The 13,146-nt window shown below is 44.5% G+C and overlaps 1 protein-coding gene and 1 long non-coding RNA gene across 2 annotated transcripts; one reads left to right on the top strand and one right to left on the bottom strand.

Moving 5' to 3' along the window:
- Positions 1 to 406: 406 nt before the first annotated feature.
- On the bottom strand, positions 407 to 10,672 carry LOC142427415 (myosin regulatory light polypeptide 9). Its single transcript, XM_075532684.1, has 4 exons — positions 10,361 to 10,672; positions 3,003 to 3,201; positions 2,527 to 2,688; positions 407 to 887 (listed from the first exon to the last, which is right to left on the bottom strand). Exons 2-4 carry the CDS (start codon positions 3,184 to 3,186, stop codon positions 715 to 717), a joined length of 519 nt encoding a protein of 172 aa, XP_075388799.1. The 5' UTR covers positions 3,187 to 3,201; positions 10,361 to 10,672; the 3' UTR covers positions 407 to 714.
- Positions 10,017 to 12,397, top strand: LOC142427417 (uncharacterized). Its single transcript, XR_012780048.1, has 3 exons — positions 10,017 to 11,082; positions 11,305 to 11,439; positions 11,770 to 12,397. It is a non-coding gene; the product is annotated as an uncharacterized LOC142427417 (long non-coding RNA).
- The last annotated feature ends 749 nt before the right edge of the window (positions 12,398 to 13,146 follow it).

Raw genomic sequence — 13,146 nt, 5'->3', positions numbered from 1 at the left:
ACACAGGCAAGTTCTACAAGAAATTATTTTTTAAAAACTGGAAGCAAGGCACAGGAAACCTGATGAACACCCCGACCCCCAGGAGTGGGGAGCGGTGATGAGTAGGAGTACAGGCGACAGGATTGTTAGAAATCAGGAATAAGCAAGAGGCAGGCGACACCCCACAGCACTTCCTAAGATTTGTATCACCATCTTTGGAAGGCGAAATTGGTGGCGGAAAGGCCAATTTCGGTAAATAAGTTTTAAACAAGAAGCATTTTCATCATAAAGTTTAATTAATCAGGAGAAAAGGATTAACTAAGAAAAATATCTATCAACTCTGTATAGTTAATGGGGAGTGGGAGGAGCTGGGAAGAAAAGTTACCCATTTTCCTCTCTGAAAATGACAAAATTAACTAACATTAGGTGCTTCCAACACAATGTTTATTTTCAAAGTTTTTATTTCCAAAAAAATGTAAAAATCCAGTAATTTAGAAAAAATTTGAGAATATTTTCCTTAGGCTTGGATAAGGCATTGATCTTTTTCCCAGTTCTACTTTTACAAAGTCCCATTTCCAGTCTGATTACAGAGATGCATGTGCCCCAAATGGCTGAGAATAAATACAAGAAGGCAGAAGCGCTCAAGCTCAGGGCATGCAATAAGCTCTACGAGAAAGTCTCGGAAATACCCAAAATGGCAACAAGGAAGGTTTAGGGCTGGAATCTGAAGTTCCTTCAGTCATCCTTGTCTTTCGCTCCGTGCTTAAGGATGCGCGTGAACTCGATGTAATTGAAGTTCCCCTTTTTGTCAATGGGTGCTTCTCTGTACAGCTCATCCACTTCCTCATCCGTGAAGCGATCTCCCATGGTCGTCAGCAGCTCTCTCAGGTAATCTTCCTGAATGGTGCCTGAGAGAGAAGAACTGGGATCAACAACACATGCCACTGAGGAGTAACTACAAGGAACTCCACACTCGCCTAGATATACCCGATACACTAAGAACGCCACACTCCAGCTCACTATCCGGTCAACTAGCACCCACAGCGACCACGCGATAAGACCAGAAGCATGACCATGGGGGAAATGCAAGGTTTCCACGGCTGAAGCCAGCCTTAGCAGCTGTTGCCTAGAAAAAGTGCCCAGCTTGTTACGGGCATTCATGCCTCTGCTCCGTCCGTTGGCCTGCCTCCCTCGGCCTGCCTCCCTCCGTACCCACCAGCTTCTTCTGATTTTTCGACAGTAGAGGCAAAAGCAGGGCCTGCTCAAGCACTTTTACTGTGTCGCCAGTGCTGCTAAGGCATTGTCCACCTAAGGGCGTGAGGCGCTTGCAGTGACTTCAAACTCAAAAAGTGAAAAACTAACAAAGACTACTGCATAATTCTGACTATTAAAAGTAAGAGACTAGTAATATCATTTCGATAACATGAATTTAAAGCCGAAAATCAGCTCACAAAAGAAACTAAATTTATGAGATTTTTTGGTTAATTCAACCCCAATTCTAAGATGTCCCACCCAAAATCTGTATCTGCAGTTTACAGAAACAAATCCCTAAGTGGAGGGTGACGATTCCTTACTCTGGGGGTGGGGGGGAGGTGGATGGGGGTGATTGAGACTAAGGGCACAAGTAACACACATACTAGGTTAAAGAGGCACCGGTGCCAGGGTGAGGTACAATTTAAACTGGGTCTGAAGAAAGGGAGGCTTGAAAGTAGCATGAAAACCCAGGCATGGCTTCATGACAGACAGGGTCCAATAGTGAGGTGAGTTTGAAGAATGGGATTTTATTCCGTCAAGGTTGTTTACTTCCTTCCATTAAAAAAAGCAGCAGCTTCTCACAGTATGATTCGAGCAATTCAGAAGTGAGGAGACATGTGTTGACCTGACAACCACACTCAGCAGTGGTCCAACGACTGCAATTAACCTAAGGCGGTGCCTTCCTGCTCCAAAAATTTAGGCCATTTCATTTGTGGTGGGAGCTTAAGAAAAACACCTGCTTATATCTTTCCTCATTTCTGGCCAAAGAAGCAGGTATTCACATAGGTTTAAAATTTTTTTTTTATTAAAGAGTTAACTCTACAAACAAGGAAGCAGAGTTTTAGCAATGCTAATTTGCCCTGAATTACACAACCATTATGTGGAATAGTCATTTGAAATCAGGATTTCACAGTGGGAGCTCTGCTTTTCTTTTCCTATTTTCCTTTCCCAGTTTGAAGTGACATGAGAGCTGAGACACATTACAAAGGGCTGCTTTGGTCACAGACAAAAGCAATTGCACATTTCAAGATTCCTTTGGTGACAGCGCTGAGCCAGCCCGGCCTCTGCAGAGCTGCAGATGTAATGAACCCACAGGGGTTTCCAGTACAACCCACCGGCTGATAAACTACTGCTACGGAACTGAGGGCCCTCGAGTGAGTGCTGTACAATCTGGTGCAAAGAACACGGTCCAACACAGGTGAGCTGCAGGCCTGATTTCAAGTTACTGTGTATTCTCGTCACCATCGCTAAAACTGAAAATCACTTTGCAATTAAAGCTTATCTCTGATTTACCTGTTGCTTCTTCATCGAAGCAGGCAAAAGCATTTCTGATGACATCTTCCGGATCGGTCCCGTTCAGCTTCTCCCCAAACATCGTCAGGAACATGGTGAAATTGATGGGGCCCGGAGCCTCGTTCATCATGGCGTCCAGGTACTCATCAGTTGGATTTTTACCTGAACAATAAAAGAGGTAATCATTTTAATTAAAACACACACCAATGATTAATAATAGGGTTGCCGTGATTTGGCATCGACTTGGTAGCAGACAATAAGTTTTCCCATTGGGGCATAAGAAAGGAAAATGTTTTGATAATCAAAATTAGTCTTTTCACCGTAGGTGATGAAAGGACCATACTTAGGGAACACTGTCATGCGAATCTTAGTAAACCAACATCAAAGCTCACTTCCCAGAGCTTTAAGACATGAGAAAACATAAAAGGCGTTGGAAGGATTCCAGCTAATACACTAATATTAAAATGGACTGTTACCCAGGGAGGCGAGCATATCGTGCAAATCCTCCTTGTCGATGAAGCCATCGCGATTCTGGTCGATCATGTTGAAGGCCTCTTTGAACTCCTGAATCTGTGACTGGTCGAACATGGCAAACACATTGGACGTTGCGCGCTGAGGGCGCTTCTTGGTGGTCTTGGTCTTTGCCCTTTTGCTCGACATGGTGACGGTTAAGTCCTAATCAGGAAATAAAATACAAGAAAAATAAACCCAACATTAAAGATTACTTAAGTTTGAATCAAATAATAGCCAACAAGCAAAGGAAACACTCAACCTTTCTAATTTGTCTGAGCTAATGAGACTGAGAGAGGGAGAGCCATGACTTAAAACTATTCAGCATGGCAGTATCACTTGCTAAACATTTCTCTCAACTAATGGAAACAATTACCAATCAGATCGCAGTAAAGAGAAAAATCAAAACAAAAAGAAAAAAAGAGAGAGAGAGAGAAACCAGACACACACCTTGAGTTCACCCACTTCAGGTAGTTGTGTGACGTTTTCTAAACAATCTATCACTAACTTCAAATTCTAAGCCAGAGCCCACATCAATCCCCATGTCACAGCGTATCAAGAAGTTCTGTATTCCCAGGAATGCTGCAGAGCCCAACAACAGCGGACTGGTTCCATAACTAGAACAGCGCCAGAAACAAAGTGTAGCTACGCCGGGCAGCCGGGCTCCTTCCATGCCTCAGCATTACAGGTGTTGAGAAATCGAATTCACATCTTCGCAGGGTCCAGCCTCTGCGGTGCTCGCTGTCCATTCCATGGTGGGCAGTAAGGGGAAGGAGTGGGAGGGTAGACTGCCAGGTGGAGCTGGTCTTCAGCTTCAAACCTGTAATGCCAAATGTCGCTCTTCCAGCTTCCACCGCACATTTCTTGTTGCACCCTCACTTCTCAATATATATATACACAGATAGCAATAGATACACACACATATATAGTACTGAAAGGCTAACTGAAAAATACAGAAACTCAAGTTCATCTGTTATACAGACATTTCTACTCTATTCAAACCAATTTCTTTCCTCTATCTCAACTTGAAGTGACTAAGTTCCCCAGACAGAGATAAAAGCACAACAGTTTAGAGCAATTGAATTAAAACCAAGCCGAAAACCTTTGTCTAGAAACTACCTTAAGTGTGAAAACTACTTTTGTCTTCTAATAATCTCAATTTACCCCTACACAATTTAAGCTACAAACAATGTTTAAAGAGTATCTAAAATGAAAAAGCATTTTTTTCTTTCTACGCTCCCTAAGAGACTATAAAGATGTTTGATAGCCCCTAGCCCTGCGATAATAAAACGTTACCATACCATCCTGCAGAAGTGAGGTGCAGCTGACAGTTTGCAAGCCTCCAAGTGTGGACCACTGTACTAGGATATAGTCTTCTGAGCAGGTCTAAAATTGGCACTCTGACCGGGATAACCATTTTAAAGCTTACGTTCTGAAACAACATTTAGCTATGATGAAGCAAAACACGATGCCCTTGCTCTAAAAATAAGCCTGTGGATTGCAAAGAATGAACCACCACCTAGATCTCAACATTACAAAGTGACCCTTTTAACACAATGGTTTTTAAAGGTTTTTTTTCTAATAGACTTAGGTTATACCACATCACCAAGATTAATTTTGATTGTGGAAATAATTAGCAAAACTCTATTTACTTAAAAAAATTCCTATTTTTAGCTAAATCCATTTTCAGATTTTATTATCAAATTCCACAAAGGGTAGTCACAAATTCCAACCCAATTCTGGAGTACAATCTTTGCCTGTGCACTCGAATGTGTTATGGGAAGCTATGCCTTATACAGCCTCAACATTTATTATACACATATTCCTTCCAACGTTTTTAGTTTCCTTTAATCACTGGTTAGGAGACCGCCTTCATGAAGTTATTTAGTTTGCACGTGTAACACCTTTCACGAGGCAGCATCCCAGAAAGTCCCTTAAAAGAGAAGCTGATGTCCCTCACAGAAGGGTCACAAGGAAGAGGAGCCAGGGTGTGGTGTAGCACTGAGGAAACACACAACTTTCCTCTGGTCCTTTAATGCTTCCTCCCCCGCCGCCATCATGACTCCAATTCTACCTTACAAATCCTGCTAGACCAGAGTATGCACACTGGTACAGATCAGAGCTGGAAACACAGGGAATCCAGGACAGATAAGCCCCTCAGGACCAATAATGAGAGCAGCGATACCATGGGGGGAAGGGGAAGGTGGGGGGAGAAGGGGGAACTGATCACAATGATTGACATATAACCCCCTCCAAGGGGGACAAACAACAAAAATTGGGTGAAGGGAGACAGCAGGAGGTGAAAGAAATGAAAAAAAAAATGTAATAATCAAGGGTTCGTGAGGGAGGGTAGAGGAAGGAGAAAATGAGCTGATATCAAAGGCTTAAGTTGAAAGGAAACGTTTTGAAAATGACGGTAACATGTACAAATATGCTTGACACAATGGATGATGTATGGATTATAAGAGCTGTAAGAGGCCCCAAGAAAATGGTTTAACAAAAGAGAGGACGGTGATGCTTCATCTTATGTGCTTTTGACATATTATCAGGAGGGACCAATCTCTGGAGAAGGACAACATGATTTCTAAAGCAGAGGGTCACCAAGAGGACCTTCCACGAGGTGGACTGACAGTGTCTGTAACAGTGGGCTCACCAGGACCGGGCACTGTTCTGTCGCACACAGGATCTCTGTGAGTCAGAGCCGATTCAATATAACTGAACAACAGGGGCAGCACAGTCCGTGCCTCTCTGAACTGTGTCCTCCCTCTACTCTGAAAGTAGCACTTCCTGACTGGCACCAACAGTTAAGTTGGCAGTTCAAACCCACCTGTGGGAGAAGATAAGCCTGGTTTTCCAAGGTTAGGCCTTTGAGAGTTCTATGGAAGTTAGTTCTACGCCACACAATGGAGTCGCCATGAATGGAAATGGACTTGATGGCAGCTAACATTTAAATCAGTATTTTTTAAATGTAAGAAGTATACACATACCATTCCCTGACCTTGTGCGCACCAAAAGCACTTGTCGAAAGTGGCTGAGATCACGTGGGTGGTGCATATTTAACATTCATATCTCTTTAGTATTTTGAAGCATAGCATGATTGCAAGGCAAAGCATGTTTTCTAAAATAGTTGTTTGACACCCCTGTCCTATGGTGCAGGAAGGCTAGTTATTTTAAGAACAAAGAAACTGAGGCAAATTACAGGGCAACGATTAACATGGCTTAATGGGTGGGGGGACGACCTCCAGTTACCTTTCGAAAATGCCTTCTCTTGGTTGTAAAGCAATATGGATATTTGAATCGATGTATTTCCATTTACTTTTTTATTCATGTACTCCTGAATTTCCAAATCCTTTACACAAGTTTTTTAAGGTTACAAAGGTTTTATTAATTTACTCAAGACTTGACAGTGGTCTCACATAGAACTTTCCTACAGCTCATTCAATACTTCATCAGCAAACTTTAGCAAAATAGGTTAATTACAAATGTCATTTGTGTTGAATACTGTGTATGAGTTAGTTGTAAAGAAGGGGCCTTCATATTTAAGGAGTTAAAAGGTAAGTAACTGTGGAATCAACAATAAAGAATAGAGATGACTGGTTCAGCTTATGAAACGAGTCACATCGTTTTCATTCCAGAGGTATGACTCTGAAGTTAAAATAATGTGTGACAATAGTGGAAAATATAAATAACTCATACGGGTACATGTTTATCAAACACTGCATTCACAAAACAGCTCAAATACTGTGAGTTCAGAAAACATTTTTGTGAGCTTCAAAAAGACTCAAGAAAAGAGCGTGTGGGTGAGGGGAAACCTTGAAAGGCCCTGTGCTGGCTTAAGTGGAGAACAAATGCTTTGAGAGTGATTAGGGCAAAGAATGTACGATGTGCTTTATACAATTGATTTATGTATGTGTGGATTGTGATAAGAGTTGTATGAGCCCCTAATAAAATATTTTTTAAAAAAAGAAAAGAAAGGCCCTGTGCTATATTATTTAGACGCTACAGGGATTCTTAGAAGTAAAGGATTCAGGGGTTAGTCTTAATTCTACCAAAACAGCATTGGGAAGTTACTATCTGTGCCTTTACTTTACTCAAGGAACTTTTCCCACCAGAGTCTGCAGCCTGTCAGAGCTAAGCGAACGTTGAACTTCATGGTCAGTTGTTCCAGAAGACACCTGTGGTTCATTTCTTCCTGTCACACTAAGAGTGTGGGTGGAATAAACACTGGTGCGACGGGAATGAAATCAGGAACAGCGTAATTATGATCCTAAAGAACAGATAAGCTTTAGTAGTAGACTCAGCCTCGTAATTCTAGTTTACTATTGTGTTTTTACTTTTCCCCAGAGGGGGCTCTAACCCTCTTTACAGAACAGGCTTTCAGCAAACACACAACCCTGTTTCGAAAGCACTGGTAACATACAGTGTCAAGACTGTGCGGTGTCACTGTTCCCCAGAGTAGGCCCCATGTTAAGGGGCCTAGAAAGATGCAGGAAGGAGGCAAAAGTGGATATCTACACTTTATCCTGGATTATGGGTTACATCACAAAGATTTTCAATTCCAAGGGAGTGCTGGGTAATGTTTTTTGGTTGTTGGTTTTTTTTTTTTCTGAAGGGGCAGCCAGACAAATTAGCTCCGGAACCTATGGTACACATTAATGTCAACCAAAAAAACTAAAAACCAAACTCAATGCCATCAAGTCAGTGCTGACGTATAATTACCCTAGGGTAGAAAGCCTGTCTTTTTAAAAACCCTTGGATCAGCCGGTGGTTTTGAACTGCTGACCTTGCAAGTTAGCAGCCCAATGCGTAACCATTACGCCACCAGGGCTCCTTCCTTAATGTACATAGACCTGCGATTTCCAAGTGATGAAATTCCAGAGTTAGTCTCCAGTGTTCGTTTTTTAAAGCATTTACTGAAAGATACTGTGGTATAAAGAGTACTTGCAGTGTGTATAGGAACAAACAGAGCAAGAAGGTTGAACACAGCTAACTTGAAAGCAGAGAGACTTGCTGTTCCTCCAAAATATGAAGATTTCCACTGCATGGAGTGAATGAAGCCCGGTCAAGGTGATGCAATAGTTTATAGCTCTAAAAGACCAAACTCTTTCTGACAGGGAAGTCCAATTGACTACTGATGGGCTTTGGGTCTCCACTCTGCCCTCCCACTCATTCCCATTGATATGTTTTTGCCACAAGGAAGATAAAAGCCAGTCAGGGTGCAGTATAGCACCGATGAAACACACAACCTTTCTCTGGTTCTTTAATGCTTCCTCCCCCACCCCCCAACCCACTCACAAACTACCATGGCCCCAATTCTAACAAATCTGCCTAGGCCAGAACATGTATACTAGTACAGGTAAGAGCTCGCAACACAGGGAATCCAGAACAAATAAACCCCTCAGGACCAATAAGGGGAGCAGCAATACTAGGAGGATGTGTTAGTCTGGGTGCATTAGAGAAACAAATCCACAAAAACTCATGTGTAAGAGAGTTTTATATAAAGGGTAAGTGTACATTAAGAAAGCATCCACCCTAACCCAGTGCTGCCCAAGCCCATAAATCCAACATTAACTGACATGCCGGACACTAATCTACAAAGTCCTCCTCAATCTCATGAAACACACGCAATGACACCAACTTCAGGAGGAAAGCCAAATCAGTGTTAAGCATCTCAGCGCTGGCAGGGGTCTCCACACGGCTGCTCCAGCATCCAGGGCTGCATCAGGGTAGGTCCATGTGGCTTCTCCTCAGGGATGTCTTACAGGAAGTGAATCTTGCCAGCTGAAGCAGGGAACTGGCTAAGGCAGCTATACCCTGGTCCGACCATCACAGAGCAAGAGACCCGAGAAATAGAAAGGCGAAGTTCACCAAACTATTTATCTTTCTGTCCTTCAATTAAGACCACAATGGTTTACTGGCCAGGTTGGCACAATAAACTTTAACTATCTCAGAAGTTAAGGGGTGGGGGGGGAGGGAGAAGAGGGAAGTGATCACAATGACTTGTATGCCAGGGGGATGAACATAAAAATCGACAACATTTTTCTACAGAAGACGAGGGTAATATGTGAGATGCTATTCCTTTAGACAGGCTTTCATCTTTGTAAGTTGTGCTACATACTGGGCCCTAGATCCTAGTTTCCCTTAGCGACCCACTGTGAGGTGTTCATGAACTTGCCTAAACCACCATCTTCTCTCTGTAGTACCTTTTTAGGGTACATCTAAACTGTGTGGCACGGAGCCCCCCACTCTAGTCTGAAGTTAAACAAGATTTAAGGAGGGAAAAAAGGGGGCAGGGTGTTAAAGAGTGGATGCATCATTTCCCCATCGTTTAGTCAGACACACCGAGACATACAGTTTTGCCGTTTTCCGATCCCCTGCTTACTTAATCAGTGCACTTTTGTTTTCTAAGTCCTAATTAATTTTTTCGGTGCTATCCATCGTCTTTTCAAAGAACGTTTCTGCTAGTGCTTCCTTTATAACTAAACTGTTTATCGTTTAGACGCAAACTTCCGGCGGAAGGTACATTTCTTTCTCTTAAACTGCCACACCCCAAAATTTTTCACCACTGAGCCAAGAACTGATCTGCTAATAAAGACTGTTATCTTTAAGAAAAGGCTTTTTATGGTTAAGCATGAAAGCCTGAAAGCCTTGGAAAGCATGAAAGCCTTCAGTTATAAAAGTTTTTGGAGTTCAGAAAAACAATCTCAACTAAAACTACACTTCTGGTGCAAACGTTCTGTAAAGAACTGATGTACGCTTGCAATTACTTTAGAAAGAAGCGATTTGGTGAGCTGATTCAGCCCAATGTTCCCACTCCAGTGGGGTATGCGTTTTGGAGTGGATCTCCCAGTCAAACACTAAACTCCAAACTTCTCCTTCCTTGCCTAAATGTCACGTCAACTAAAAATTCCAATTACAGAATTGGAGCTGGGCCGCCGGAGTCCTAAGTGGAATCGGTCATTCCTACTCAGCACGGCTGTAACAGCAGCTGCGGCGGGGGGATGGGGGCTTGACACTGACGACGGGTCGCGCGCAAACTTGTGAATCGCCTAAGTTAAGTCTGTGACAAACTGTCCCGGACCCAGCGGCACGGCGCTCGGGTTCCGCAGTCCCCTCAGCTCCGGGCGCCAGCGAGCGAAGCCACGTTTCCGGAGCTCCAAGTTTGGGCAAAAGAGACACGAGTTGGCGTCTGGGCCAATTCCGGCCGCGGCGTCGGACTCCAGGGCTCGGGATCGGACGGAACAGCTGCCCAAGGCCGCCCGGCGCCGCCCTCGGGGTGGCCCCGCGTGCCCGGGCCCCGCGTGCCCGGCGGCCAGCACCTCACCTGCGCAGACGGAGAATCGGAGCACTCCTGCGACCACCGGCTGAACCACCTTCTCTGCCGGGTACCACCCTTCACTCAACCGGGAGCCGCTTAAATCCACCACTTCCGGTCTCAGCTTCGCGAAGCGGAAGGAAGCGGGTCACCACGAGCGGCCAAGGAAGTGAGCCTCACAATGAAAGGGCGACAGGGAGGAAGGCGGCAGGGCGGCCAGCGGGCCCGCCACCGATCGAGCGGCGGCGGGACAGGCTCTAAAGTGGCACCTGAGGAAGAGAGACGTGCGCGATGGCTCCTGCGCTCGCTTTCTTCGTGCGCGTCTGTTTCGTAGCTCCGGTGATCATCTACCTCCTCACCACCCCCCTCTGCTCCCTCAGGATGGTTCGCTCCGTCACGTGGGTGGTTCGCGGCGCGCATTCCGGGGCCCGGGGAGGGGCGGGGCCACTTCGCGCAAGTCCTTTTAGGGAAATTACGGAGAGGCTGCGGGGCTCACGTGACTCGGCCTGGCCCCGCCCCGGAGCTGGCGAGCGTGTGCGTTCTGCGTTTGTGCGCCTGCGCGGGGGTCACAGCGCCCAGCCAGGGAGGAGTTGCTGAGAGTAAGCCTTTGATCCCTGTAAACTGTGCTATTTCCTGAAGCCGTCCGCCTCTTCCCGTCGGAAGAAATTTTATGATGTCTCAAGAGCCCTTCACCAAATGGCCATTTTGGGGACCCAGGTGGATTTTATATGGTGTGAATGGTTATTAAAGATCGACTTCCCTCTTCAGAAACATTTGCTTTTATTTTTCCCAATCCCTTTGACAAAAGGGGGCCTGGTATGGATCAGTAGCAAGATCTTATTAAATCTTTTAAAAAAAATCTTATTAAGTCTTGACCCCACCTTCTCACTACAATGATGACTTGAGGCTCCGTGAACATGGACATTTTTTAAATGTGCCTATTTTTTCCTCAGGGTTCTTTGCCGAGGACAGTTTCTAATAATGCATCTTGTTAGAGGGCAAGAGGATACCGTCAGCGATTCTTTCTTCCTCTCAAAGGATGGCTGGTGTAGACCAGGTCCACACGAGGAACTGCATCTGAGAAAGGAGTGAGTTGGAATCTAGTCAGTCCCACACGTGGTCAGAACCTGAAATGTGGGATTGTCCTATGGTCTTAAAAGCCGGTCTTGCTTGAATCACCCTCCTGAGAAGGAAACCATTACTTTAAAAGTATAACGTATATACTCGAGTATAAGCTGACCCCCATATCAGCTAAGCCATCTAATTTTACCACAAAACTGCACTAAAAATATGCTAAAAACTCAGCTTATACATGGTATAAGTATATATGGTACTCAGACACAAATTCTGCATTCATGGAATTCCTGAGCATTTCTTTTTTTTTTTTTAACGATAACATATTCTGATCTTAACCCTAGAAATTACCCACATGAAACCTGTAACTGATTTGGATTTGACTCCGTCCGGGGCCCGGTACGACAGAGTTGAATTGCTCATGGGAAGGATGAGACTCCCTGCTCCTGTAAAGATCTGCCCAAACCAAACGGTGCCAGTGAGTCTGTTGCAACTCATAGCAACCCTATGGTACTTGGTAGAACTGTCCCTGTGGGGTTCTGACAATGTGACTTTACTGGAGTCGAAATCCACATTTTTCTCCCCCCAGAGGAGCCGCTGGTTTCAAACTGCTGACCTTGAAGTTAGTAGCCCAATGTGTAACCACTATATCACCAGGGTCCCTGAAACCCTAAATAGGGTCATTTTGAGTTGGGAAAGGAGCCCTGGTGGTATAGGGGTTACAGATGGGCTGCTAACCACCAGGTCAGCGGTTTGACTCCCGCAGCAGCCACTCTGTGGAAGAAATTTGATTTATAACCTGGGAATCCCTTGGGAGCAGTCCTGCTCTGCTGGATGGTGGTGCTATTCCGAGGCAGAATGGACTGAATGGCAGTTGGTGGGTAGTGTGTGCTGGCGTTTACTCAGTGGTAGTGAGCCTTTGGCTTTTTCATCTTTATGGATGTAGCAGGCAGCTACATTTTTCTCCTAAAGAGGAGTTGGTGGGTTCAAAAGGCCAACCTTTCATTTAGCAGCCAACTGCTTAAACCGATGCACCACCAGGACTCCCTAGCTTAGAAGTAAAATCACCTGACAAAATAAAAAATAAATGACTGGCCTAATTCTTCTGGTTAAAAATACAGAGTTGGTGAACAAGGGGCGACAGAGAGCAAAGAAGGCTCTGTACACAGGCTGAACGTGACCTGGAGGAGAGGCAGTCTGCTCGACAGGGCAGGCTGGAGAGTGTCATTGCGATAGTTTATTGTGCCAGCCTGGCCAATAAACACAAGTAGGATTAATTGAAGGGTGGAGAGATAAATGGCTCGGTGAGCCTCGCCTTGCTAGTTCTGTGCCTCAATTTAAAAGGTATACTACCTGTGGGACGCCTAGCCTGTGGACTGTCGCTGTAAGTTAAGGTCCCTTTAAGCCCACACGATTGGAATGTTCATCTCTGGAGCTGGGGACCGACAGTTGGTGACAGTTGGTGACCTGCGTTGCTGTTTGCTGCCTGGGTGTATATATAGCCCAGCTCTCTCTACAGAAAAGGAACTGGTGGCTCTTAAGACTTAAAGGACTGCTAGTGTCTCACTGCTTTATAATTTATAATTTAACTGTTAATTTCTTGTATTATCTATCTGTATATAATTTAATGGTTTATTTTCTTGTTATCTATCTATCTATCTATCTATCTATCTATCTATCTATCTATCTATCATCATTAATAGCAATCTGTTTTTTTCTCT

This window comes from Tenrec ecaudatus, chromosome 15 (assembly GCF_050624435.1).
Source record: "Tenrec ecaudatus isolate mTenEca1 chromosome 15, mTenEca1.hap1, whole genome shotgun sequence".
NCBI classification, from domain to species: domain Eukaryota; kingdom Metazoa; phylum Chordata; class Mammalia; order Afrosoricida; family Tenrecidae; genus Tenrec; species Tenrec ecaudatus.
The sequence above is the reverse complement of the archived record's forward strand: the minus strand, read 5'-3'. Positions and strand labels throughout refer to the sequence as shown.

Bases quoted from the DNA above. Each gene is read 5' to 3' on its own strand.
- LOC142427415 (XM_075532684.1), bottom strand. From the start codon at position 3,186: ATGTCGAGCAAAAGGGCAAAGACCAAGACCACCAAGAAGCGCCCTCAG. The intron at 2,689-3,002 runs GTAACAGTCCAT...TTTATTGTTCAG, and splicing joins CGATATGCTCGCCTCCCTGG to GTAAAAATCCAACTGATGAG. The intron at 888-2,526 runs GTAAATCAGAGA...CTTCTCTCTCAG, and splicing joins CTTCGATGAAGAAGCAACAG to GCACCATTCAGGAAGATTAC.